Source organism: Sporobolomyces salmoneus (genome assembly GCF_050403485.1).
Source record: "Sporobolomyces salmoneus JCM6883 DNA, S_salmoneus_JCM6883_v1_ctg24, whole genome shotgun sequence".
NCBI lineage: Eukaryota > Fungi > Basidiomycota > Microbotryomycetes > Sporidiobolales > Sporidiobolaceae > Sporobolomyces > Sporobolomyces salmoneus.
In genome coordinates this window covers 204,164-228,763 of record NW_027481139.1, presented here as the reverse complement: position 1 = coordinate 228,763, position 24,600 = coordinate 204,164, and the positions used below count along the sequence as shown (strand labels likewise).

Sequence of the window (24,600 nt, the reverse complement as noted above, 5' to 3'; positions counted from 1 at the left end):
TTGAGCTAGCTCGACTGACTCACTTTTCACCTTTCCGCACAGTCAGCTTCAGTTCGTCCTCTCGTCTCCCTTGTTGCCTCATTATTTTGTAACAACGAATACTTTGTTCCTTTCCACTGCACTATCTACCAGGTCTCCTGAACCATCTTACTATATCCTTACTCTCTTCATCTTCCTGTTTTTCTTCCTCCTCTTGAGCTACCTCATCGTTCCCTCCATCTCCGCCCTCCATATCCTTGTTGTCCTCCTCCCCCTCTTTCTCCTTCTGTTTCTTCCGTCTTTGACTCACTACACTCTCTGTAAAACTACTTCCTTTCGCACACATTCCTTGACCCCTTTCACTCGATCCAGCAACGAACTGATCCGCCCTCGTCAGGACTAACTTATCGAGAATCCCCTTTAATCCCGAATCTAACGCGAACAAGTCCCCATCGAGAGGCTCGAGAGCTTCCGAGAGCTCAGGCGGAAGGAGGGAAGGAGTCGAGGAGAGGAGCGAAGTGAGAGTGAATAACTGAGGAGGGGCCCGAGGAGTCGAGAGGAAAGAAGGAAAGAACCATGACAAGAGAGACGGCGACGGTCGGAGGAGATGTACGAGTCGATTCGCAGCGGCTCGATGGGAAGAAGTGAGATCGATGAATGTATCAGAGAGGGAAAGAGAATGGGGGGTCGTTCCCCTTCCTCCTCTTGGGCTTGGGCTTGATTGATTCGAAGACGAAGACGAAGACGAGACGATCGAATCGAACGAGTAATCACTTGCGAGGTAGATCGTCCGAAGCGGCGGCGGGATCGATTCGGTCAAGAGTGAATCGAGCGTGTGGGCGAGGGAAGAGGCGCAGGAAACGAGGTGGGAAGAGGGAACGGATTCCATTCGCCAGTGAACGGCGACGAAGGGAGAGAGGTAGTGAGAGATCGAGTTGGCGAGAGATGTCCAGAGTGGTGAATAAGGAAGAGGTTTGAATGAGAGGAATGGATGCGATGCAGAGCTTGGAGAGGAAGATGAGGCGAGAGGTTCGAGGAATGGGAATGGATTGTACAAAGCGACCTCCTGAACCGGCGAGTCCTCCTCAGCTAGAGCTTCCTCCTCGAGTAAGTCGTCGTCTACGAAATCGTGATCGGTCTGATTTGCGAGAGTCGAGGAAGCAGGAGGAAGAGGTGGAGGAGTTAGATCGGTCGAATTAGGTAAAAACGTCGGGAAAATAGGGTATCTGAGATTATAGTCGATGAATAGAACGTCGTTGGGTATCGTAGAGTCGGTAATGGGTATCGTTTGCGATGCAGAGGGTATTGACGAGGGTGAGAAGCGGGAGAGGGAGGAAACGAGACCGTTTGAGAATCCGGCGAGGGCGAGATCATCGAATTCGTTATAGCGGTAAGGAGCGTAGAACGGAGAGATGGGAGGTTCCACGGGTTGGAAGGATCCGGAGAATCGCGAGAGGCAGAAATCGGAGAAGTCGAGACGCGGTTCCTCCTCCTTCTGAGCTGGTTGATGTGCTTTCTTACCCTCCATTATCTCTATTGATGTCGTCCTGTAATTCAATCCTTCTCGCTCCAGATCCTGCAGCCATTCTTCTTGTCCGATGACTGAAAGTTTCCCTTCGTATCGTTCCACCCATTCGTCAACATCGTAGTGGAACTCGAACGGAAAGAGGTGACAAGAATGAAAGCGACTTCCAGCGACGTTCGGTAAGACGAGAGTGCGATTGAGCGAGATTGCGAGGAGAGCCAATTGGTGAAGATGTTGTTGACCTTTCGATTCTTGCTCGGCGATTCTGATCGGGAAGAGATAGCTCCTAGGTGTCGAGGGGGTATCGGAAGAGCTCGCTACTCGAATCGGGGTGGTAGACGAGTGGGGAGAGGGGTAAAATGTGGTGTTTTCGAACAACTTCGCGGCGACTTCCCTTCGCACGAGATTTCGTCGTTCTTGCTCTTCTGCCTGGAATATCCTCTCCGTTTCCCTGTAGTTCCCTATCCTTTTCTTCCCGTAATCATACACCTCTGCGAGCGAAACCAGCGCCAAGAGTCCCACCAAAACTATCTTCCAATCTATTCCCCCTCTTCCTCTCGCATTCGCCGTACCCTGAGCTTCATCCTGTTCCGATGAATCGTATCTACTCGTCCCATGCGGTGAAAGGTTCTCCGAACTGATCGGAGGGTAGACAGGGGACAAAGGAAACGAATCGGAAGCTGGGGAGGTGACAACGATCTCGATTGGTTGACGAGATTGTCGGTTGATAGATGATTGAGTTCTACGATGCCTCGCTACGGCTGTCGAGGGCCCGATGGGATTAGAGAGGAGAAAGAGGGAGGGTTAGATGAAGTTAAACTGACATTGATACATGCTCTTTTGCTCCTCGCTGTTGAGCGTGATAGCCTCATAGAAGGTTCAAGAGTGTGCAGTGAGGCGCACGTAGTGCGGCGATCGAGTTTGAGTGGAAAGAAGGGGAGTCGAACGAACAAAGCTGATTTTCGTGCGTCGTGAGTTTCGTACAGCGCCTTCTGTCCTTCGTCTTAGTACCGAAGAGACACTCGAAGACAGCGTCGAAGAAGTGCGAAATCAAAGAGAAGCAAGAAGCTACTCCGCATTGGTCCCGGAAAACGAGTATTCCAGCTTGCGCGAGTCACAGTTTCTCTCGACATTCCTATCTGCGTTGAGATGTCCTCCTTTCGACGCAACAGATCAGCGGTTGCAACAGCGTTTCCAATATAAAGCTAATCCAGTAATCGCCAAACACTACAGCTCGAAAGCGTAAAACTACTTCGACTCTACTCACAAGCCGCTCTCGACAACTGACCGGCGATCTCCACACACGAGCTAGCAGCGTCAATCCTTCGTCTGATTTAGAAACTTCTCGTACGAAGCAAGAAGATAGGAACTCACAGAGCTTGATTCATTCTTCCACCTCAAGACTCTTCTGGAAGATCTCCATGCTGACTCTCCCATCGCTTCAATAGGTTTGTCGCGTAGGTTACCGAATGGTTCAACTGGTTATACTTCTTTGGATCTTCTTTCTGTTTGATTTGTCTTCTCTCGACTTGGACGCTTCGGATGTACCTGCGGTATTCTTGAGCTTCATCGGGCGTCGCGTTTGGCGCGAGGATTTTGGTCCTCTGCTGTCTCGGAGAAGGCGTGGGAGTGGTCTGATGTGCAGCTTTGCGAGCTCTCAAGGGTGATCGGGAGGTGTGCGGGAGAGTCGAGGCAGGGTCTGGCAAGACGTCTCCAGAAGGCTGTAGCGTGTGCAGCTCTGTGATCGTAGAAGAGGAATGTAAAAGAACGCCCTGCGGAAAGACGAGGGGGACGAAACTCACGACGAGCCTGCGCGGCGAAAGGCGAGTGTTGATCGTATTGGTGAGAAGGCGCCGTGAGCGCTGCAGTAGGCTGCGTATAGCCAGTAGTTTGATACCCTGGATCAGATCAGGATGAGAAAATCGTCAGATCGATTCTGTTAGTAAGTCATGACTCGGCTCACTGTCGTTGGCGGGAGGCGCGAATGAACCACCGTATCGACTATCGTAGTGTGAGGTCCCTCCTATTCCGTAGCCGGCTTGAGCGCGAGTCAGTACGAACGGAAACGTACAGGAAAGGATGAGACTGGACACTGACGAGGAACTTCATGATGTAAAGCTGGATGCAAAAGGAGATTTGCGGTCGAAGCGGCGGGAAACCCATGCCCGCTCGGGAAGGCACTAGTAGCCAGGAGACCTTGTGCTGTACCCATACGGTGGAGGATGTCAGACAGCTAATAGAGCGAAGGCAGAAACGCACCAGGCTTACGACGAGAATGTGCGACGAAGGCCGACTGTTGATCCATGCGGTGTTCGGGCGCTATGACCGCTGTATCAGGATGGCTGTAGGTAGTGGTGCGATGATCTGGATCAGACAAGGATGACAAACTCGTCAGATCGATTCTACTGGAAAGACATGACTCGGCTCACCGACGACCCTTCTATCGTCGCTTTCCTGTTCCTCTGCCAGCTCCATATCTTCTGCCGACATTAAGGCGGCGAGTTTCTTCTGCGCCCTACCGAGTTTCGCGGTGATCGCGTTGTACTCCTTGTTTTTCTTCAAATTCGAACCATGCTCTTTCGCAACGGAGGTTCTCAGTTCGTTCAACGTCTCAATTTTCTCCCTGAGCTCCACGATTGGATCTGAAGATTGTGTACTGGAAAGAGAACCTGCGAGCGAACCCAAATATTCAGCAAATTCGCTTTGACGTCCCGCCTGAATAGCAAGTAGGCCTGGAGACTTACCACGAGACTGTTGAATCCTCAACGCATCCCTAACCTTCTTCGACGCGGCCATCCACACCTTCTCAGCCGACTGAACCTGTTTATCTAGCCGTTCCCGTTCTTGCTCAAGCTTATTCCTGTCGTGCTCGTTCAGCTGCGTTTCAAGAAAATCGTACGTAAGATGCAATTTGCGTTTGTTGAGATCCCACTGTTCTCTGGCCGCCTGCTCCTCGCGCTGTAAAGCTTCTAGCTCAGGCTCAGGGGCGGCGTTGGCGAACCTCGAGTCGGGTCGAGCGTTCTGGTAGGGATTCGAGGGAACCGAATGAGGGTGACCGTAGATTCCGTGAGTCTGGAGACCCGTCTGATACGACTGTTGAGGAGGGGCGAATGATTGAGGTTGCTGTTGAGTTTGATAACCCGGGTTGGGAGGATAAGTCGGATTAGGCTGACCAGAGGGATAATGGTAACCTCCTCCGTAGATGTTATAGGGGTCCATTAGGGGCGAGAAAGGAAGGAAGGGGCGAAGAGAAGAAGAGAGTCCGAACGACGCTCGGTGTCTATCGCGAGCTCGAACCTTCAAGCTAAAACCTCGCCTCCTCGGACCAGCGACGAGCGACTGGATAAGTCGAATCCCGCTTCGGTCTTCCTTTGGCTCATTTCTGTGAAGGTGAGCATTCCATGGGGGAGGGAAGGCGAGACGAGTTCGCGAATCGGAGGAGAACGTTGTGATCTCGCGACTCGATTGTTCGCTGTCAGCTTTCTCCCCTATTTGCGCTCCTGACCGCTCTTGGAGAGTCGCGAAGAGATTCGATACCATCCAAGTTTGAATAGATACGAGAAATCGTTTTAAGTGTTTCAGGCGAGAGAGTTTGTAAAACGAACTCGAATCGATACAAGCACCCTTAACGAACTCAACTTGAATGTCAGTGACCTATCTCAATCACGAACAGAGAGAACAGTACAGACTGAGACGCACAGCTCAGACTAAATCATCGCTTCTCCGTCCCTTGAGCGCTTCTGTCTCTTGACGTTTGGTTCCAGCAAGCTGTCGTCCGTCTTCCCATTCGCCTTCAACCAAGCCGAGTATTCGGCCAGAGCCCGAGAAATTTGTTTGCTGAACTTGCGGTACTCGGTCGAATAACTTGGCCTCGTTTCGTTCCGTTTGTGATTGGCTCGACTCTTCGTGAGTCTGTCGATGTGTTTCTTGAACTCTCCCGCTTCCGCTTGAGACGCTTTGGTCGAGAGATGAGGGAGACTCGTCGAGGTGACTTCTACTCGCTCGCAAGGGAAGAAAGGGAAATAGGATCAGCACGAACAGCTCGGAAAGCGAAGGTGGAATCTAGAGACTCGACTGACTGGACGTTCGACGACTGATCGCTTTGAATGGGTTATGAGCTTCCTCGAGGTGTAAAGGTGCGTCATTGACAAGAAGGGAAGGAGGAGGAATCGGAGTAGGAGTCGTTCTCTCTTTGTCGTCGAATCCCAAATACTGACTCGAGGAGGTAGGGTTCTCAAAGTAAGAGTCGTAAGAGGGCGAAGGAGCGTGTGGAGAGGAAAGAGCGGAGAGCGTCAGACCGTGGTTAGGCGAGTAGGTTTGAAGGGGATCGAAGCTGACAATTTGGCTAGAATGGTCGAGAGGGCGAGGAGTGACTGAACCAGAACGAGGGAATGGCGAGCTCAGACGAGGGGGAAGGAGATTCGAGTGAACAGGAGGTTGCGAGCTGAAGGGGTACGAGTCTTCAGACGAGCCTCCTCGGTGTAGATAAAGAGTAGAAGAAGGGAGAGAAGACGTCGAGAGGTTGGGATGGTAACGGTATTGAGCTCCATTCGATTGAGGCTGATTCGAATAAGTTTGCGATTGAGCTTGATTCGACAGATGATGCATCGTGTTCCCCCGGTAGGGTTGTCCTTCAAAGTAAGCGTTGTAGTTAACTGGGTCCATTCTCGAGAATGACGTTCGAGTATCGAAGAAGCGAGCGAGAGAGACAAGAAGAGAAGAGAAAGAGGAAGCGGGTCGAGTCGCTGTCGCAGGGTCGCTCAGTCCCGCGAGCACCTCGTGACTATCTTATCGAACGACCGAGCCCGACCTCCTCCGCGGTCGTCGTGGACATCGGTTGAGAGACGCGATCGCGTGACCGTCGTTGATGTCCAGCGTTTGTTCCCTTCCGAACCTTTCCGTACTCCGCGTGACGTCCTGACGTTCCCTCTGACACCCAAGGCTCCGAGCGGACTAGTCAAGAGTCGGTAGAGGAGACCTGAGAAGCGATCTCGTCGATTTCGGTTGATCGTCGACTTCGCTGTTATCGGTTCAACTTGCGTTAAGCACCATCGAGTGATTCGGTCTACTATACACGAATTCTCCTCACGAGTCAGCAAGAGCCTTCATGATGAAACGTGATGATCTCGGGATCCTCACCTTGTTCAATCGAGTAATCGGTGAAAACAATCATTTGCTCCCGCTTCTCCACTCACGTTCTCCGAACCTCCAGCTCCTATTACGTCTTAATGTTCTTTCCAGCAAGTGAAGGTCGTTTCTTCGGTGCTATCGCCGACCTTCGAATCGTTGTTTTCTCTTTCTCTTTCGATTTCGATTTCGATTTCTGCGCTGAACGAATTGGAGCAACGACGCCAGGGAAAGAATCGAAATCGTCTGAATCTTGTACTTGCTTCGTTGCTTTCGGGTTGACTGGAGGAGGTCGAGGAGGTTTGAGGATCGATTTCGAGGCGGGTTTCGTTGAAACGAGGAGGGGTTTCGATTTCTTTGATCGAGATTTCGGTTTCGGTGGAGGGGACGCTACTGGATCACTCTGCGAGGATGCCAAAATGATTTATATCAGTCAAGCAATACTGGCGAGCCAGATGATGTAAAGACTTGACGCCTTGCCTCGATCGTCACGGTTTTCTTCCTCTTCTTTACCGGTAAGCTAATTGGCCGTTCGTCCTCCTCGTGCGACTGACCGAGCGCATTGGCTTCTTCGTCTTCCTCTGACCGCTTTCGTTTAAGCACTTGTAGCTCCTCCTCGAATTCTCGAATCGATTTCTCTTCTTTCTCGAGAATTCTCTGAGTCGATTCCTACCCACCCATGGCGTCGTCCCTAATCAGACCCTGATCCCAAGAGCGTATGAGAGTAGTAGAAAGGGACATACGATCTTCTTCTTGACGAGTTCAGCATCGAGCAAGTCTATCGAATCTTTCGAAGTCGAGGCGGAGGAGGAGGAACGAGGTTTCAAAGTTGAAGGGAATGGAGGTACTTGAAGAGTATCGAGTTGCTTCATGAGACTGAACCCACACAAAGTATTACGTCAGGACTCGGGGAAGGGTGGAGGGTAATAAGCGAGAAGACTCACGATTCCATATACCTCTCCACGAGGGCTTTGAACTCCGATTTCGAGACGCCCGAGGGTATACACGATTTCATCTCGCTGCGCGCAATCGGAACCGTCCACTTCAATACCAAGAGATGAGTGGAGAGTCTAGAACGCACTTTTCAACTTGTTTCGTGAGTTCCCTCAATTCATCCTTCGAGGCGGCAGATAAAGGTTTCCAAGTCTTTGTGACGGTCGATCGTGCGGTTGAGGACTCGAAGAGATGGACTTTGAGGCCTGCGTCCTCGATTGAGCTATTAGCGGCGCGACGAGGGAGAGAAATCCGAGAAGACTGACTTGTCGAAGACTCTCGCGCTTCTTCAACTTCTCCCGGCTCCGGTTCTCCAGCTTTTCGCTTCCCTTTCTTCTTCTCCGACATTGCCTTCTCCTCTTCCTGCTCCTCGTCGGATAGATCCAACACAACAGTCGGTTTCTTGCGAGATGTCTTCTTGACGACCGTCGTTGAACATTTCTTCACGATCGGATCGAGCACTGCTGCCGATGCAGGAGGTTTCCTCACTCTGCCGGTGAGTGAAGAGCGAGCCTGCAGGAGAGAGAGGGAGAAAGTTGAGCGATCAAGAAATCGACGGCGAGAGGGATACGGGCTTACTTTTGGCATAGACGAGGTTTAGAGGGTACACTGAGCGATACTAGACCTGACTAGGAGTTCTTAGAGTCTTGCGTGTAGAGGTCAAGAGATGAAACTCATGAAACCCCCGTCCACTCGAACATCTCTCCCTCTCCCTCTCCTTCGCTGCAAATCACGACCTGTTCAGTACAAAGAGATGTCGTTCTCCTTCTCCGCAGCGTCAATTCCCGGCTACGGCTGCTCATTATCGCGCGGATGGAGAGGAGGAACGGCGGATTGGAGATGAAAGTGAAGTGACATTGCTGTACGCTCGTTTCCGGCTGATAGGGGTACGTGGTGTCCTCATAGAGGGTTCAAGATGGTGTAGCGAGGTACGCGTAGTGCGGGAAGGTGGTTGGGTGGAAACCTGGCAAGTTGAATGAACAATTCGCCTAAGTTTCCGATCGTAGCTTCCGTCGTCTCTTCGGGAGAACGAAGACCAGGAGAAGACTCCCAAAAGCGGCGAGGCACAATGCGAGCACGGTATAGAGGCGGGGATATATTCCGCATCCCTCAGATCCGAATCGCAACTGGCGACTTGCGATCTCGGGCTAAGTTCATTCGTCTCGCCAGGGTTCATATCGTCGTTGACATGCCCTCCTATACTTGCAACAGACCAGCGGTTGCAGGAGCGTTTCCAATCCAAATTACAAAGGCAACAAAGGCGCTTCAGAGGCGTAGAACGAATAAGACGATTCCAAGGATGCAGGAGAGTAGTCCTTCAATGAATGAGCGAAACATCGAAAGTATTACAGCTCATCAGTCCTTTCTAGGCATCTGAACGTGGAGAAGAGGTCGAAATTTGAGTTCTAAGGCGGCAAAGAACTGAAAGAGACAATTCGACTCACTGAGTTCATTCCGAATTGCCGCGTAGACATTCGGTGAATCCTTGAATCCAATACTATCAAAGATGAATACACCTGCGAGTTTCTTCTCCTTCGCGAATTTCTACTCGAGGGAACGAGATCAGCTCACAAGCTCAAAGCTTGAAGACGGCAGGAAGAGGGAACTTACGGAGACGGCCGCGGCGGATTGAGCGTCGTTGTAAGAGATGAGGGTGCGAGATTTAGGGTTGAAGAGGAAGGGAGTCTGCGTGCAATTGTCGAAGTAACGAGTGAAACCTTTTCCTCCTCGCTTGCCATCAGCCGAGAGCATCTGCGTTCGTTCGCGTGAGTGGACGCTTGGGAAGTTTTGCTAACGAAAGAGAGAGCTTACACCTTGTTCAACGAGTTCATTGTACTTCCAAGCTCCCGAATATTGATTCGAAACGACTCCACACTCGTCCGTCTTCGGTTTGACGTCCTCATCGTTTCCCTTCGGAATTTCCGTAAACTTCTGGAACAGTTTCGATCCTCCGTAAGGCGAAGTGAGCTCGTTGCGAACAGTTGAGAGTTGAGAAGATTCGGTCGTCCAGGAGGTAGCGTACGAAGGAATTCCCACGTTGAGTTTCGAGAGAGGGAACCCGGATTTGGACCATGCTTCGACGCTAGAAGTGACGGAGGCGTCGGCCCCGCACGATCGGAGGGGAGACAGAGGTCCTATCGAGGCGCAAAGCTGTCAGGGAGAATCGAGGAGCGAGGAGAAAACGATGACTTGCCTGTAGTAGGGGACCAGCTACCGCTGATATCATACGTCATTAGATTGAGGTAGTCGAAGTATTGAGCGAATGCAGAGACATCTTTAAGCGGTGTGCCGTCCGGACCGACGAAAGGTGAAGTCGAAACGGCGGCGGTAATGAGTTTGCTTTGTCCGATTTCTCGACGAAGAACTTTGAGGAACGTGAGGAGATTCGCAGAGTCCTTGTCGCGGATCGAATTACAACCGATCCCTGGAGAATTCGGGTACTCGTAATCTATCCTCACAGCCAAACTCGAGTCAGCTGAGTCTGGAACTCGAGCTGAAGACTGAAAGAGAACTTGAGCTTGCCTAGATCAACTCCATCAAACCCATACTTATTCATAAACTCCTTGACGTCCTTCGCGAACCTCTCCCGATTCCCCTCCGTCGCAACCAGATTCGAAAACTGGATCGAACCGCTCCATCCTCCTATCGAAACCAGCGATTTCTTCCCATACTTCTTCGCTTCCGACGTGAAGACCTTGATGTCGGCTTCGTCTTGACCTGGACCGATCGTGAAACTTGAACCTTCGCTGAATTTGCGAGTTACGGCGACGAAATAATAGGAGAGATCGGTCTCTTTCCAAGGGAGGGATTTGGGACCTTGAATTTCTGATGAATAGTAGGCTGGCCAATATGTGCCGCTAAGAAGAGGGAGACAGTTAGCTCGAGTTCGAGGGAGGACGGACAGTGAGGAACATACAGCAAGGGCTTCGAGCTGAGGGAGGACCTCTTGTGCAAGGAAAAGTCGTGACTGGCGACAACGGAGCCTATACTGAGCGCAGCGGTTGCAAAGGATACTAGCGAGAGACGCATCGTGGCGTGAGAGTGGAACGAGCGGGAAAGAAGGAAGAAGAGAGGAAGAAAGAGTAGTTTGCCAAGCCAAGATCGTCCATCGTTGATTGTTGAATTGTTTCTCTAGTTATTGAGCTCGAATTGTACGCGTCGTCGTGGAGGCACGGGCGCTCTAAGAACAGAGCAAACGGAAGAAACGTGACGGTAGAAGTGTGTTCGAACGAACGAGGAACTCGTCCGTGTATGTCATAAAGCTATTGCGTGTACTGTACGCATAGCAGCTAGTCGAATTAGTCGATAGTGAATGGAGCGGAAGCACGAAGGAGATTCAGTTTCTGGAGTTCTTCACACATTTCGACACGCGACGCCAATCTCCTGAAACACCGAATAAGCCAGCCAGAAGTACTACACGCTCAGCTCGCGGTCTATCTTGCCCCTCTCCTCGCACATTCGACTTCGGCAACACGCTTCCCTTCCGTCACCCTTCTCGACTCCCTTAGCTCAGTAAAGCTGTTCACCATTCCTCCACGAGATCAGAGGTTAGTGATCTCGCCAATTCGGCAGAGCCAAGCTAATCCCTCTCGATCGAGACAGAATACGGTGAAAGGAAATGTCGTCCGACATCTGGGATGACGATGGGTGGGAAGACATGCCCGTGTTACGTAGTGAGAGTGCTGAGACGAAAGCGACGACTTCGATGTTTGATGCCGACGCTCCGATTGACGACGACGAGAAAGATCTTCGACGAAAGGGAGGAGGAGGAGGGGGAGGGAATCGCTCAACTTACGCTCGACCTGCGCCTTTACGACTCGCGGCGAACCCTTCTGATTCAGCGTATTCGACGGGAGGAACTCCGACGACGGGGAATGCGACGGGTAAATTGGTAGAGAGGGAAGATGGAGGAGGTCCGCGTGGATTGAGGGAAAAGGAACAACTCGATGAGATGGATTATACGAGGTTGGAACTCGACGACGATCCCGAAGAAGACGAAATCTCGATGCGGACTCAATACCTGTTCAACGAGGAAACGAGCATGACTCCACTTTCGCAAATGCAACAAACGAAGACTCTCCTCACCGAGGGACAGAGGATCGCGTATGTCGGGTTATCGAGGTTAGTAGCGAGGGAAATGGTACAGACACTGGCGTTGGCGGCGAAGGGAGCGAAAGAGCTGGAACCGGCGAGGGAAAGTTGCACGAATTGGGCGAACAAAATTATGGGCAGGTTGTATCGACACATGGACGTCGACGCAGCAGGTCAGTCTCACTCACATCATCTCTCAGTAGCGTGGGCTGACTCTTTGTGCTCGATAGAACAACGTATGATCGAACAACTCGCGGAGCACGGAGTCACAGCAGAAGATCTCACTCCTTCTCTCGTCGCAACCTATACCGTCGATAATCCAGACTACGATCCAGAAGCAGAAGAGATCGCCGCTAGAGAAGCTGCCGAAGCCGATATCACGTTCGAGTCGGAAGAAGAGAAAGCGAGAGATAAAGGATTGAGGACTCCGGAACAGCGGGATCGGAGACAGCTCAGCGTGGATGATTATGAGTCGAGGGAGTTGGAGGATCGGTTAGAGGATTTAGCGTTGGGCCAGAACGGAGGAGAAGCAGACGGAGACAGCGATTTGGGGTACGTCAAGAGGGAGGTGAAAAAGATTGAAAGGCGGGCGAGCGAAGCGAATACCTACGACTCGATCTCGTCTCCTCTGCGATCTCCGAATCGACGGTCACCAGCAACGTCGGGCCCGTCGTCACCGAGCTTATCGAGGACGAGTCGACCACCGCCAGTCGGTTTCGACGACGACGATTTGGGAGGAGGAGACATCGGTGCAGCTCTCGATGAACCTCCTACCCCTCGAGCAGCTCAGAAACCTCTATCCGCTACACCCTCCGACTACGTCTCTTACTCTGAACCTCCCGCCGACGAAACCCTTTCGAACGATCCTCCAACTCCTCGAGCGAATTCTCCTGCTCCTTCTTCCCCCGAACTCACGAAACAACCCGATGGTTTCCTCGCTCCTCTCCCTTCCTCCCTTCCTGGAGTCTCGAAAACTCTCACCGCAGCCGACAAGACCGTCACTCTCGATATTCGATGGACGATTCTCTGTGACCTGTTCCTTGCCTTGATCGCCGACTCTGTCTACGACGCACGGTCTCGAGTCTTGCTGGGGAGGATGGCAGAAAAGTTGGGGTTGGAATGGAACGACGTAATTCGGTTCGAGAGGAGGTTGACGGAAGCGTTGGAGATTCAAGAAGCGGTCAAAGCGAAGGAACATCAGGAGGTGTTGGAAGGGAGGAGACAGAAGGATAAGAGGAATCGTTACATGATGATGGGTTTGGCTACGCTGGGTGAGTTCTACTCACTCTTTGCTGAAACCGCACTAAGCTGATCCGTCAAGTTTGAACAGGTGGTGGACTCGTTATCGGTCTCTCGGCAGGTTTACTCGCTCCTGTCATCGGAGCAGGTCTCGCTGGTGCTTTGACAACAGTCGGAGTAACCGGAACCTCAGGTTTCCTCGCCGGAGCTGGAGGAGCTGCGATCATTTCTTCCGGAGCGACTCTGACGGGATCTGTCATTGGAGGGAAAGCGATGGCGAAACGAACGCGGCATGTCAAGACTTTCGATATCCAACCCCTGCACAACAACAAACGAGTCAATTTCTTCATCACCGTTCCTGGGTAAGTCTCTCGTTCCTCTCTCATTTCATCACCTTGCTCAGCTTCGTTTCTCCCTCTAGATTCATGAACGGACCTCGAGACGACATTCGATTACCTTTCAGTACGATCGACCCTGTCGTGGGAGACGTCCTCTCGGTACTCTGGGAGCCTGATATGATGGGAGATACCGGAAACGCCCTCAAAATCCTCACTTCCGAAGTTTTGACTCAGGCTGGTCAACAAGTACTCGCGGCGACCGTCATGACTGCTCTCATGAGCGCTCTCCAGTGGCCCATGAGTGCGTTCGGTTTCTCTCTACCTTTGAAGTAGATGAACCCTAACTCCTCGCTTTTGCAGTGCTCACGAAACTCTCCTACCTCATCGACAACCCTTGGTCGAACGCTCTCGATCGAGCTCGTCAAGCCGGTGCTGTCCTCGCCGACATCCTCCTCAACCGTCGACTCGGAGTTCGACCCGTTTCGCTCGTCGGATTCTCCCTCGGAGCTCGAGTCATCTTCTTCGCTCTCATCGAACTCGCGAAAGCGAACGCCTTCGGAGTCGTACAAGAGGTCTACCTGTTCGGAGCGACAGTCACGGCGTCAAAGAAGATTTGGAGACAAGTTCGAGGAGTCGTCGCGGGAAGATTCGTCAATGGATACGCGATGAACGACTGGGTACTCGGTTACCTCTTCCGAGCGACGACTGGAGGATTACAGACGGTCGCAGGACTAAGACCGATCGATCACGTTCCGGATCTTGAGAACGTCGATATTACCGAATTCCTCGAGGGACATTTGAGTTATCGAACGAAGATGCCGAAACTACTCGCGCACGTAGGATTCAAAACGACGGCGGATCACTTCGACGAACCTGATCAAGATCCTGATGCGCCGGAACGAGAAGTCTTGACGAAGGAGGAGGAGGAACGTCGATTGGCCGAGAAGGAGAAGAAGGAACGGAAAGTCCTCGACCTGTTCAAACGGAAGAAGAAGAATGGAGGAACCGACTCGTCACCAATGTCGAGACAACCGTCAGGCGAAGAGTACGACTTGCCACCTCGGTTGAGCTCGTCGAACAGCTCCCTCGGAGACTTGAAGCGAACTTCGTCAATTGGAGCCTCAAGATTATCGGTTTATTCTACCTCGCAAGATAGTCTCGACGAGAAGAGGTCATCTCGTTCCTCGTTCGACAGCACAATTTCGAAGGACCCGATCGAGAAAGAAAAGGAGGAGGAAGAGAAGAAAGAGCCGACAACGAGTCAAGGTTCATCTGGTCCGGCTGTCGTCGAGTCAATCCCCGTCGGATTCGACCTCGAAAAGTTACGAGCTGAAGTCGCCCAACAACGACCAGCGAAACCTGAACCCGAACGAGCAAACTCTGTTCCTCCTGAAGATCTCCCTCGGTCAACATCGGCGACAAACTCATGCTCCTCCGAGATCCCTCGACCTCCCTCAGCTCCCCCTCCGTCAGCTCCCCTCCAAACGAATCTCACTCAACTCGATCAAACTCTCGACGCTCACGAATTACTCCGGCGACAATGGAACGGCGAAGTCACAGGCTCCTCCTCTTCTTCGATTCCTCCTCACTCTGTCGAGTCCTCGGGATGGGCTTCGAATGCGTCACTCCCTGATGATCACTTCGCCTCGTCCTCTTCCGCTTCAACTCCTTCCCCATTCTCGTTCGCTTCTCCACCGACCGACACTCCAACGTTCACTTTCGCGGATCAGAACGGTTTCGTCGACAGCGCACCGACTTTCACTTTCGGCGGCGATGGAGGATTCTCAGCTTGGAACGCATCAGATTCGAAAGGAAATAAGGACGCCGAATCTGACGCACCCGATCCCGCAAGCAACTTCGTTTGGGGTAACAAGGCAGCAACTAGCTCAACAGCAACTTTCGCAACGCAGAACAATCCTTGGTAGAATTCCATTACTTTTCGTTTATTTCTCTCTTTCCTTTCCTTTTCTCTTCAGGTCACGCTGTTTTTTCGTAGTTCTTCTGTCTCTCACCATGTTGCATATCACCAATAGTCTCTCTTCTGTTCCGCAATAGGCCATGAGAAGAGAGGAGAGAGAGCATGGAGTAAGCAATTGTGAGTGAATTAGATGCGAAAAAACGATTTCTAAGCGTTTTTATGGGGACTGCAAGTGAAGAACGACAGTGAGCAGGGAGGATAGTGTCTATAGCGTAAGAGGATAATGTAGGTGCGAGTAAAGATAGTAACATGGGAAATATGAAAATCGAAAATATGAGGACAAGTGAGAAATTCTCTATCTTTGTTGATCAAATCCCATCATCGAAGCAGCTCTTCCTCCGGGATTCAATCCTTTCCTATTCGTAGGTCCTCCGCCCGAGAACCCGATGGCAGAATTCGCGTAAGAAGGAGTTTGGTAGAGGGATCCTGGATGTTGAGGGGCCTGAATTCCGGGATGCATGAATGGAGCCGACATGGCGAATGTTGGTGCGAAGGGAGGTAGACGAGCTCCGGCATTGAACTGAGACGGACCTCCTCCGTAACCGTAGGAAGATAACGATTCGAGGTTGCTCATGCTCATCGAAGCGCCGTGAAGTCGACCTCGAGGACCACTCCCTCCTCCTCCTCCGCCGCCGGCGACACCGATGCTACTTCCCCCAATCATCGAACCTTCTCGAGAGCCGTATCCTCCCATCGCACTGCCGCCGCCGATCACGCTTTCGGCTTGAGCTTGAATCGCGGCTTGTTGCATCATCGCCATCATTTGTTGGGAACGCTGATGAAGCGACATCTTTTGATCGAGTGGGAGTGAAGCATCTATGCGTTCGCGAAGGGAGTCAGAACGAGTTGAACGGGAGAGTAGAGAATTTCGAAAACTCACAAAGGTAAGGATCGACTCCGAAAGGAGCGAGGGCGAGAGGAGAGAACGCTCCACCGAATCCCATTCCCATGTTATTCATCTGCATCGAGCCTGCTCCTTGACCGTGATGAGGGGGTTGCATTCCTCCGATCATACTTCCTCCTCCTCCTCCGGGCATTCCTCCAATCATCGATCCTCGCGACGGGAGATTTGCAAGAGGTTCATCTTCGTCTTCGTCGTCGTCGTCGTCGTGACCTCGTTCAGGGATCAAGCCAGAAGGATGATTCAAATCAGCTCCGATTTTCAGGGCTTCAATCGCTTCTTGCTTGTGACGAGCCTTCATGCGATCGTGTACCCCTCCTCCTCCCGTCGCCGGGTTCGTCGCATTCGGAGAATCTACTGCCGTTTTCGAAGAGGCGAGTGAATTCGAGCTTGGCGAAGGAGCGAGGGAGGATCTCGGACCTCGAGACGGGGGAGCGAGAGAAGCCGGAGGACGAGGTACTCCGAACGGAGGTTGTTGAAGCGATTGAGTAGGACGATGGAGACCGAATTGTTGAGAGCCGAAACTCGAATGTGAACTTTGAATCGCGCTCGCTCGTCGACCTTTGTTCCATCGAGCTGGATCCGTTTGAGTAGACGAAACGGCTGCGAGATCGAATTTGACAGAGGGTTTGCTGAGATGTGGCACTCCGGGATGAGATTTGAGTCCGAGGTCGGAGACGGCAGGGGAGAGGTCGCCTGGAGTGAGAAGAGCTGAAGACGAGGAACCGGTGCCGGAAGACGACGAGGAACGATCGGCGACGGATCCGGATAGAGCAGGGACGGGAGGAGGAGCTGATGAGATGGAAGGAAGAGGGGTATTCGGGTTCGAGACAGATCGAGGGTGAAGAGGACGTTGAAGGATCGATCGAGTCGGTGAAGCAGGCGAGACGATACCACTCGAGGACATTGACGTAGTTGCGAGACTCAGAGTCGAGACACTTCTCCGATTCGAACCTCTTCGCACGAGTCCGAGCGTTTCTCCTCCTCCTCCGCTAAGTTTCGATTCCGCTGCTCGAACTGCCTGTTTCGCCGTCGCCGCCGCTTCTAACTCTGCCTTTGCCCTCTGTTCCGCCTGAATCAAAGCGGGAGGCAAAGAAAGATCCGTTTGACTCCTACTTCTGATCTGCGAAAGCGGAACTTCGTCGTCGCTATCCGAATTCGAATCGTTACTCTCCAACGCCTCCTGTTCATCCTCGTCGTTGCTCGAATCGCTCATCCATCCTCGACTCGCCGCACGAGAAGCTTTGCTGTTCGTCTTGAGGGAAGTCGGGGAAGGTTTCGAGAGAGGGTTATTGATCGATTGACGACGAGGACTCGAGCCGATTCCCATTGATTGAAGAGCGGATTTCGTCGATTCTGTCGCGAGGGAAGAAGAACGTTTCGGAAGCTGTCGAGGGGTGGGAGGAGCGGCTCGAGGGGCGATAGGAGATCCAGCGGGAGAAGAGTCGGATTCGACAGTCGCGGGAGTTGGAGGTTGAACGGAGAATGAAGGAGCGTGAGAGATTCGATGATGAGCAGGTTTCGATTTCGGAGTCGAAGTAGGACTCGTCTCGGACGAACGAGGGGCAGGGAATGGAAGAGGAGGACTTTTGTAAGTGACGGGAGAAGTCGTGAGTTCGCTCGAAGTGATGGAATCGGCGTAGGATGCGATCCACCTCAAGTCGGAATCTCCACTCGAGAGTCGTTTGACGTTCGCGGGTCGAACTGGGAGCTCGGAATCGGGTGCAGTCAAAGAAGAAACGGATCGGAGGTTCAAGGGAGAATTCGAAGGAGATTTCGTCGGGGAGGTGACTCGACTAGCTGCAGGGGTCGACCGTAGACTCGTAGGAGCCGTTCGAGACTCGGCAGCAGTCGTGAACGAGTCCATCGACATAACAGAATCCGACGGCGGAATATCGTTTTGAGGTTGAACAACGGGAGGAGGCGTATGGGATCCGATCGAATGGTTCGAGCTCTTGCGACTCTGAATCGAAGAGTTTGAGCTGTTCGAGTGATTCGCGAAGCGAGGTCGAGGAGGGAGGAAAGTACTTCCGTTGTCGACGCTCAATTCGGAATAGGTCGACTGTCGACGACTCGTTCGACTGCTCGGTCTCTGCACGGGCTCGAATTTCGGACGATCCTGGTCAAGTTCCGGCGAGTCGAGGCCGTTGAGGGAAACGAGAGAAACGGAAGATTTCGAACGAGCAGACGCGAGTCGGAACGCTTCCACGCTGATCGTACTCGGTGAAGGTGCACGGTCGCCGAAATTGTACCTCGAGGATGACTCCGAGCGAGCATTTGCCGGGTTGTGTCCGAGGACGTTGAGCGGAGGTCGACGCGTTTGGCTCGAACCGAGATCGATCGAAGCTCTAATCGATTCTTGTTGCTGTTCTGGTTGCTCGTAGATCGAGAGTGCCGATGCGGACCGTTGAGAAGGGAGTGGAGGTAGCGGAGGGGAAGCAGAGGATGTCGGAGACGTTGCGAAAGCGACCGGATCTTCGTGAACTCTTGAAACTGTTCTGAACGATTTGACGACGAATCCTCCATCGTCTCCGTTGTTGCTGTTCGTTCCAACGAGTTCTCCTCCTCCTCCAAACATCTTCATACTCGACATGCTCCCCGTTCTCGGCTTCTTTTCTCCTGTTCCTCCTCCTCCTCCTGCTCGGCCCATTTTCCATCGACTCCACTTCCCTCCTGCATTCGACGTCGACTCGTCTTCCTGTTGAATCTGCGACTCAATTGGATAGATCGTCTCCCTCGCCGTCGAAGTCGAGATCCTCCTCCGTGAATCTGAATCTTCGGAATGGAAAACCGGTAGAGACAGCGTACTCGCGGCTTGACCTCCAAACCGTTGATACCTGTCGAATGTTTCCGGCTGCTGCATCGAGCTTCGAGGCTGACTGTTTGATAGTGGAATCCCTGCATCATCCCAACTTCCTTCGTTCGTAGCATGCGTCGTTCGATTCGTTCCTTTCCCCTTTGCGTTACTTCCCCACGAACGTACACTCGATTGATCCTGAAACGATTGTCGAGGAGGAACCAACGAGGTTGTTGAAGGGTTTCTTAGACCGACGGGAGAGTGGGAGTGGGAATCGGATGCAGGAAGAGCCTGAGAAGATCGAAAGATGTTTTGAAACCGATTCTTTGGCGAACGCGATTTCTGGGAATGATCGGAATATATCGATCTCTGATCTTGTGGGATCGCGAGTCGATTGTTTGGAGACGATGGAGGCGGAGGGGACGAAGTTGAAGGAGAAGGACTGGGAAGGGGATCGCGCTTTTTCCGTGTGAACAAGCCCATACTCGGCTAGCTGTTGCGATAGGATTGATCAGTACCCAATACTCGATGATTCCCTAGGTGCAGGCTCGTGAAGGGAGAGGTCGAGGGAGGGTGAGATCGGAATTCACAGGCTTACCTCGACAAGGGTCCTTTGTTTCTTTCAGACCGATCTGATCCTTCTACCCAGAGCAATCGAATGCTTCTCCCTGTGTTGTTTGGGTCGAAAAAAGTACGAGGCCGAGTGGGAGAAGAGGGAAAGCAATCGATCGACGAGATTCGTTTTCAAAATGCCTTTCACCCCCTTGCGATTGAGGGATAATTAAAGCGTCTTACTGTCGTTCTCTTGGCGCTGCACGGTACTGATACTTCTAGCTTCGAGTTGAATGCGTACGTACTGTACTCTCACCTACTTTCGGTGAGGACGTGTCGAGAAGTTCGAGTCTATTTTCCTCTCTCTCCGCGAAATCCAAAAGTCCGGAGGCCCGAGTTTTTCGCATACATTTCAAAATTCTCACCTTCATTCGCGTCGAATCCGTTGACATTCGTTTCCTCTGCGAGCGGAACCGTCGTCTCTTTGTCGTGAGGAGGGAGCGGCGATGACGAGTACATATGCAGCAGCAGACTGATGGACCAAGTTCCGTTCGGACGGTTTCAGAGGCAAGTCATAGCTTTTACTCGAAAGCCGCGAGCACTGACATTTCTTTCGCAACGACCTGCCTAGGCAAGGTAATTTCTGTGGGGTAGGACGGTAAGGTAAGCGACTATCTACCTCGAGCTTAGAAAGCGAGGACGGAGGGTTAGGCCTTGTGTTAGGAGACGAGGAAGAAACGGTTTGCAAGCAGAAAGAAAAGCTCGTTGCACCGTTTGTCGGCTGCGAACAAGCTACGCCGCTGCCTCCCATGCGCATCTAGGTCTTCCTGTAGCTGAGTGCTGGTCTGGAACTAGCACCGCTGGACCCGACAGGCAACCGTAACGAGACATTCCCAAGCGAAACCGTCTTCGCAAGAATTCGAGCTTGTCCTTTTCTTTCGCTCGACACACAACAACGCTCCTAAGCTCCCTGGCCGCCTACAGCTTCGCTGAAAGGACGGCTCAAGCCAGGCAAAAGATCCTCGAAGCGAGCGAGAGATCCTGCACTTGCGAAATTCGAAACTCAAATCGTCCTCGCACGGAGCTCGTTCACGATTCCTTTCCTCTCGCTCCCTCTATCTCTTCTTGAGAGTAACCTTAAGACCTCGAACACCGGAAAGGCGGAAAACTCCGCTATTTACGGATTCTCCTCTCAACGCACGTTCGGCTCGTCTCTACTCCGCTCTCCTCACTTTCATTTCACCTTTTGATCGAGTTCCGCCTGTTTCTTCCCACCAATAGCTCTCAGGAACTCTCAGACTCGCTACCAACCCGCCTACTCGCCTGATACCAGAGCCGTTTCAACCTCATCATGAAATGTACGTCGATCCCTCCTTTCTCCGATTAAGCGGTCCGCCTGCTAGAGCTGATCACGTCTCGAATGAATGTATAGTCGGTGCGGTCATCAAGGATGCTCTCTGTATGTTCTCCAACGTGAGGTCTCCAGCCAAGCGAATCCGTTCACTGATCTCTCTTCTCCTCTCGACCGTTTAGATCAAGATTGGCAGGCATCCTATATCGACTGTGAGCTCTTCTCTTGCCTTCCCTGACTGTGTTCATTCGCTGACGAGAACACGACCTTGATATCCCCCTCTCATTTCCTGCGCTCTCTCTCGCACTTTGAACGGATGATCAGATGGAGGACTGAAACGATTACTCAAGGATCGTATGGCAGATCACAAGTGGGATGACGCGGACGAAGCAGATTTCCTCAAAGGTGAGCTTTCAAACGAGTCCCATTCTGTCGTCGCGATGTGGGGTTTTCAATCTCCCGTCTCGAGGGAGTTGACGAGGTGTGCTCAGAGGACGATAGACGCTGACGATGCTGAATTGTATGAACAGCTCTCGGTGGTGAATTGGACAAGATTGTGAAGTTCCAGGAAAGCAAGGTGAGTATTTAAAATTCGTCCTTCTCCCTTTCCTAAGGTCGCTATCTCTGCGTCGAGCATTTCCAACTGATGCATCGCTCTGCAATAGATCTCTGAACTATCGGAAAAGATCAACAGCTACGAACAAGAAGTGAAAGACCTGATCGCGACTGCCGATTCGGCTCACAAGAAACAATCAACGATCAAAGGTACCGGAGACGGAGACGATGCAGGACTCCGAAACGACGAGGAACAAGGAGACGACGATGATACGGATGCTGGAAGTGACACGAGCGATGACGAGTTCGAGGATCGATTCGTAGAGTTGGAGGAAGATTTGGCGAATGTCATCGCGGACGTTCATGATATGGGTGAGTTACGGACGGTTCACAAAGTCTATTGTGCCCTTTCCCTTATCTCTCGTTCTTGATAGGTCATTTCTCGCATCTCAACTATACCGGATTCATCAAAATCGTTAAGAAACACGACGTGAGTTTCCCCTCCTCTACTCCTTAGAGTGTACGAGAGGTCGAGCTCACACCATTCACGATATACTAGAAACGTACCGGATTCACCCTCAAAGCTCAATTCATGCGAGATTACCTCGAGAAACGACCTTTTTACAAAGAAAACTACGACGCAATCATCGTTCAATTGTCTCGATTGTACAACCTCGTGAGGACTAGGGGTCATCCGATCATGGGGGATGCGAGTGCTGGTGGAAGTCAGAGCGCGTTCGTGCGTCAGACTACGAAGTATTGGGTAAGAATCTCCTCAGAATTAGATCTCGCAGAAAGATAGCTTACAAAAGGTGATCGACTGAGATAGGTTCACAAGGATAACTGGGTTCAACTCAAACTGGTCATCCTCAAACATCTGCCTGTTCTCGGTGAGTTCTCACAATCGCTTAGGTCCGAGATCTCCACTGACCACTCGCTCGCAACAGTTTTCAACCCTGAAAAGGCTTTCGAAGCTGCTGATGCCGCCATCTCCTCCATCTACTTTGACAATGAGGTGAGTCGACTAGCTCATCAGCTTGTAACTTTCAGCTAACAGAGTTCGGCTCGAGTCACAGAACCTCGACCTCTATCTCGGTCGTCTCGAAAAAACTGAAGGAGCAGAAGCGATTCGACTCCGTTGGTACGGAGATACGAACGTCAAACAAATCTTCGTGAGTTCCGACCTCGAAGTCAACCTCAACAACGCTGACTTTGATCGTTGGGAACTCGCAGGTCGAACGAAAAACTCATCGAGAAGATTGGACCGGAGAGAAATCCGTCAAAGCTCGATTCCCGATCCCTGAACACCTCGTCAACGATTTCTTATCCGGAAAACATACGATGGATGCGACGTTCGACGAGTTGCGCAAGAAGGGGAAGAAGACGGAGAAGGAGGTCGAGAGTATGAAGAAACTCGCGAGGGAAGTTCAGGCTGCCGTGTTGATTAAGAAACTAGAACCTGGTCAGTCTCATCCATTGTCAGTCGATACTTCAGAGGCTGAGATTGGTGACTGTGGCAGTCGTTCGAACGTTCTACAACCGAACTGCGTTCCAACTTCCTGGAGACGCTCGAGTTCGTATCTCATTCGACACTGAACTCTCCTTGATCCGAGAAGACAACTGGGATGGACGTACCCGATCCGGCGACAACTGGAGACGAACCGATATCGGAATCGATTACCCTTTCGACGCGGTTCCCGAAGAAGACAAGGAACTGTTCCCGTACGGTGTGCTCGAAGTCAAGTTGCAGACTCAAATGGGTCAGGAACCTCCAGAATGGGTCAGAGAACTCGTTAGTAGTCATTTGGTCGAAGCCGTACCGAAATTCTCGAAGTTCATTCATGGTGAGTTCGTTTCTCCCGTCTCTCGCTTGACCTTGAGCTAACTCTTCAGGTTCCAGGATGCGCTACGCTCCTCCCGAATCGAGTCGATCTCATTCCTTTCTGGCTACCTCAAATGGAGTGAGTGCTCCTCCACCTCTCAGTACGAACCCGAAGCTGACTCCCCTTCTCTCCCGCTCAGAACCGACATTCGTAAACCTGCGACTCACAAAGCCCAAATCCATCGACCCGCAACGAACTCGAACTCGAACACTGCACCCGGAACTCCCTCCGACGCTCGTTCGAGCGATCAAGATCCCGTTCAATACACCGAACCCGTTTCAGACGACGAAGACGCCGACGACGACCGACTCGTCGCAACGACAATCGACGAAGCTGCGTGGGCTCAACTCCCTCCCGAAGCTGCAGCCGAAGCGAAAGCTCACCGAGAAGAACTCGCGAAAATGGTCAAGACTCAAGCTGCTCAAGCTGGTCCGAGTAACGGGAACGGAGTCGCGGCGAAATCTACGAAAGAGATCTTCCCGAAATTGACTCCGGCGAACCTCGTCAAACTGCTTGAATCTCGTCACGACCGGGAAGGGGATCGACCTTTGAACGAGTCGGGAGAAGCGGATCAGAACGCTTCGGCATTCTCCGTGAGACCTGGACCAAGGAACGAGTATGTTTCGTCGTTCAGAGCGCAAGAAGGAAAGAGGATCGCGATTCCAGTTCGAGTTGAACCGAAAGTTTTCTACGCGAATGAACGAACCAGTGAGTCTTCTTTCGAGCTATCTGCAAGTCAGACACTAACTCTCGTCCGGTATGCTCGATAGCTCTCGCGTGGATCGAGTTCTCTGTCGTCGTTTCAGCGATCGGAATCGGAATCCTCTCTTTCTCAGATCCTCACGGTCAGTTTCTTTCTCACCGATCACACTTCGAGGGTAAGGAAGCTGACTCTCAATGCGATGTAGATGACATTGCCCTCGCGGCTGCTGCTTCGTTCACTGCTGTCGCTCTCCTCGCGATTCTCTACACGGCTGGGATGTACCTTTGGCGAGTCTACAGCATCCGGTACGTCTCCTTCTCCTTCTTTGCCCGCTCTTGGAGTCGCTAACCGTTTCATTGTGCAGCACTCGTCGAGCTGTAACCTACCACGATTATTTCGGTCCATCTGCCCTCTGTGCGATTCTCCTCGCCGCAGTCATCGTCAATTTCTCTCTTCGAGCTCATCAAGGTTTCTAGACTCTCTTCAGTGTTATACCCTCACATTCTCTCATTGATCCGTAGCACTACCTATTGTAATCTCCCTCTCCTCGTCATCGTCGTCGTTTCTTGCTAAAAAAGCTTTGCCGT

The 24,600-nt window shown here is 51.9% G+C and overlaps 8 protein-coding genes across 8 annotated transcripts; 2 read left to right on the top strand and 6 right to left on the bottom strand.

Moving 5' to 3' along the window:
• Positions 1–121: 121 nt before the first annotated feature.
• JCM6883_005423 (uncharacterized protein) lies at positions 122–2,338 on the bottom strand (the record flags this gene model as incomplete). The annotated part of the gene is made up of 2 exons (XM_076632271.1): positions 122–2,265; positions 2,329–2,338. The coding sequence occupies 2 exons, from the start codon at positions 2,336–2,338 to the stop codon at positions 122–124; spliced, it is 2,154 nt and encodes a 717-aa protein (XP_076487806.1).
• Positions 2,339–2,901: 563 nt separating this feature from the next.
• Positions 2,902–4,723, bottom strand: JCM6883_005422 (uncharacterized protein; the record flags this gene model as incomplete). The annotated part of the gene is made up of 7 exons (XM_076632270.1): positions 2,902–3,242; positions 3,307–3,402; positions 3,468–3,527; positions 3,602–3,706; positions 3,764–3,868; positions 3,934–4,173; positions 4,249–4,723. The coding sequence occupies 7 exons, from the start codon at positions 4,721–4,723 to the stop codon at positions 2,902–2,904; spliced, it is 1,422 nt and encodes a 473-aa protein (XP_076487805.1).
• A 488-nt stretch (positions 4,724–5,211) lies between these two features.
• On the bottom strand, positions 5,212–6,169 carry JCM6883_005421 (uncharacterized protein; the record flags this gene model as incomplete). Its single annotated transcript, XM_076632269.1, has 2 exons — positions 5,212–5,498; positions 5,584–6,169. The coding sequence occupies 2 exons, from the start codon at positions 6,167–6,169 to the stop codon at positions 5,212–5,214; spliced, it is 873 nt and encodes a 290-aa protein (XP_076487804.1).
• Positions 6,170–6,722: 553 nt separating this feature from the next.
• On the bottom strand, positions 6,723–8,212 carry JCM6883_005420 (uncharacterized protein; the record flags this gene model as incomplete). The annotated part of the gene is made up of 7 exons (XM_076632268.1): positions 6,723–7,034; positions 7,145–7,300; positions 7,375–7,507; positions 7,576–7,650; positions 7,713–7,830; positions 7,891–8,137; positions 8,204–8,212. The coding sequence occupies 7 exons, from the start codon at positions 8,210–8,212 to the stop codon at positions 6,723–6,725; spliced, it is 1,050 nt and encodes a 349-aa protein (XP_076487803.1).
• Positions 8,213–8,990: 778 nt separating this feature from the next.
• JCM6883_005419 (glycoside hydrolase family 18 protein) lies at positions 8,991–10,654 on the bottom strand (the record flags this gene model as incomplete). The annotated part of the gene is made up of 7 exons (XM_076632267.1): positions 8,991–8,998; positions 9,070–9,169; positions 9,236–9,376; positions 9,437–9,759; positions 9,819–10,073; positions 10,148–10,482; positions 10,542–10,654. 7 exons carry the CDS (start codon positions 10,652–10,654, stop codon positions 8,991–8,993), a joined length of 1,275 nt encoding a protein of 424 aa, XP_076487802.1.
• Positions 10,655–11,243: 589 nt separating this feature from the next.
• JCM6883_005418 (uncharacterized protein) lies at positions 11,244–15,218 on the top strand (the record flags this gene model as incomplete). The annotated part of the gene is made up of 5 exons (XM_076632266.1): positions 11,244–11,889; positions 11,947–12,987; positions 13,047–13,317; positions 13,377–13,594; positions 13,654–15,218. The coding sequence occupies 5 exons, from the start codon at positions 11,244–11,246 to the stop codon at positions 15,216–15,218; spliced, it is 3,741 nt and encodes a 1,246-aa protein (XP_076487801.1).
• Positions 15,219–15,566: 348 nt separating this feature from the next.
• Positions 15,567–19,452, bottom strand: JCM6883_005417 (uncharacterized protein; the record flags this gene model as incomplete). Its single annotated transcript, XM_076632265.1, has 2 exons — positions 15,567–16,087; positions 16,152–19,452. The coding sequence occupies 2 exons, from the start codon at positions 19,450–19,452 to the stop codon at positions 15,567–15,569; spliced, it is 3,822 nt and encodes a 1,273-aa protein (XP_076487800.1).
• A 1,420-nt stretch (positions 19,453–20,872) lies between these two features.
• Positions 20,873–24,489, top strand: VTC4 (Vtc4p; the record flags this gene model as incomplete). The annotated part of the gene is made up of 18 exons (XM_076632264.1): positions 20,873–20,879; positions 20,954–20,980; positions 21,055–21,084; positions 21,197–21,277; positions 21,403–21,449; positions 21,538–21,799; positions 21,862–21,917; positions 21,987–22,190; positions 22,257–22,317; positions 22,375–22,442; positions 22,504–22,599; positions 22,661–22,889; positions 22,948–23,271; positions 23,328–23,388; positions 23,450–24,018; positions 24,081–24,155; positions 24,219–24,318; positions 24,378–24,489. The coding sequence occupies 18 exons, from the start codon at positions 20,873–20,875 to the stop codon at positions 24,487–24,489; spliced, it is 2,409 nt and encodes an 802-aa protein (XP_076487799.1).
• Positions 24,490–24,600: the final 111 nt, after the last annotated feature.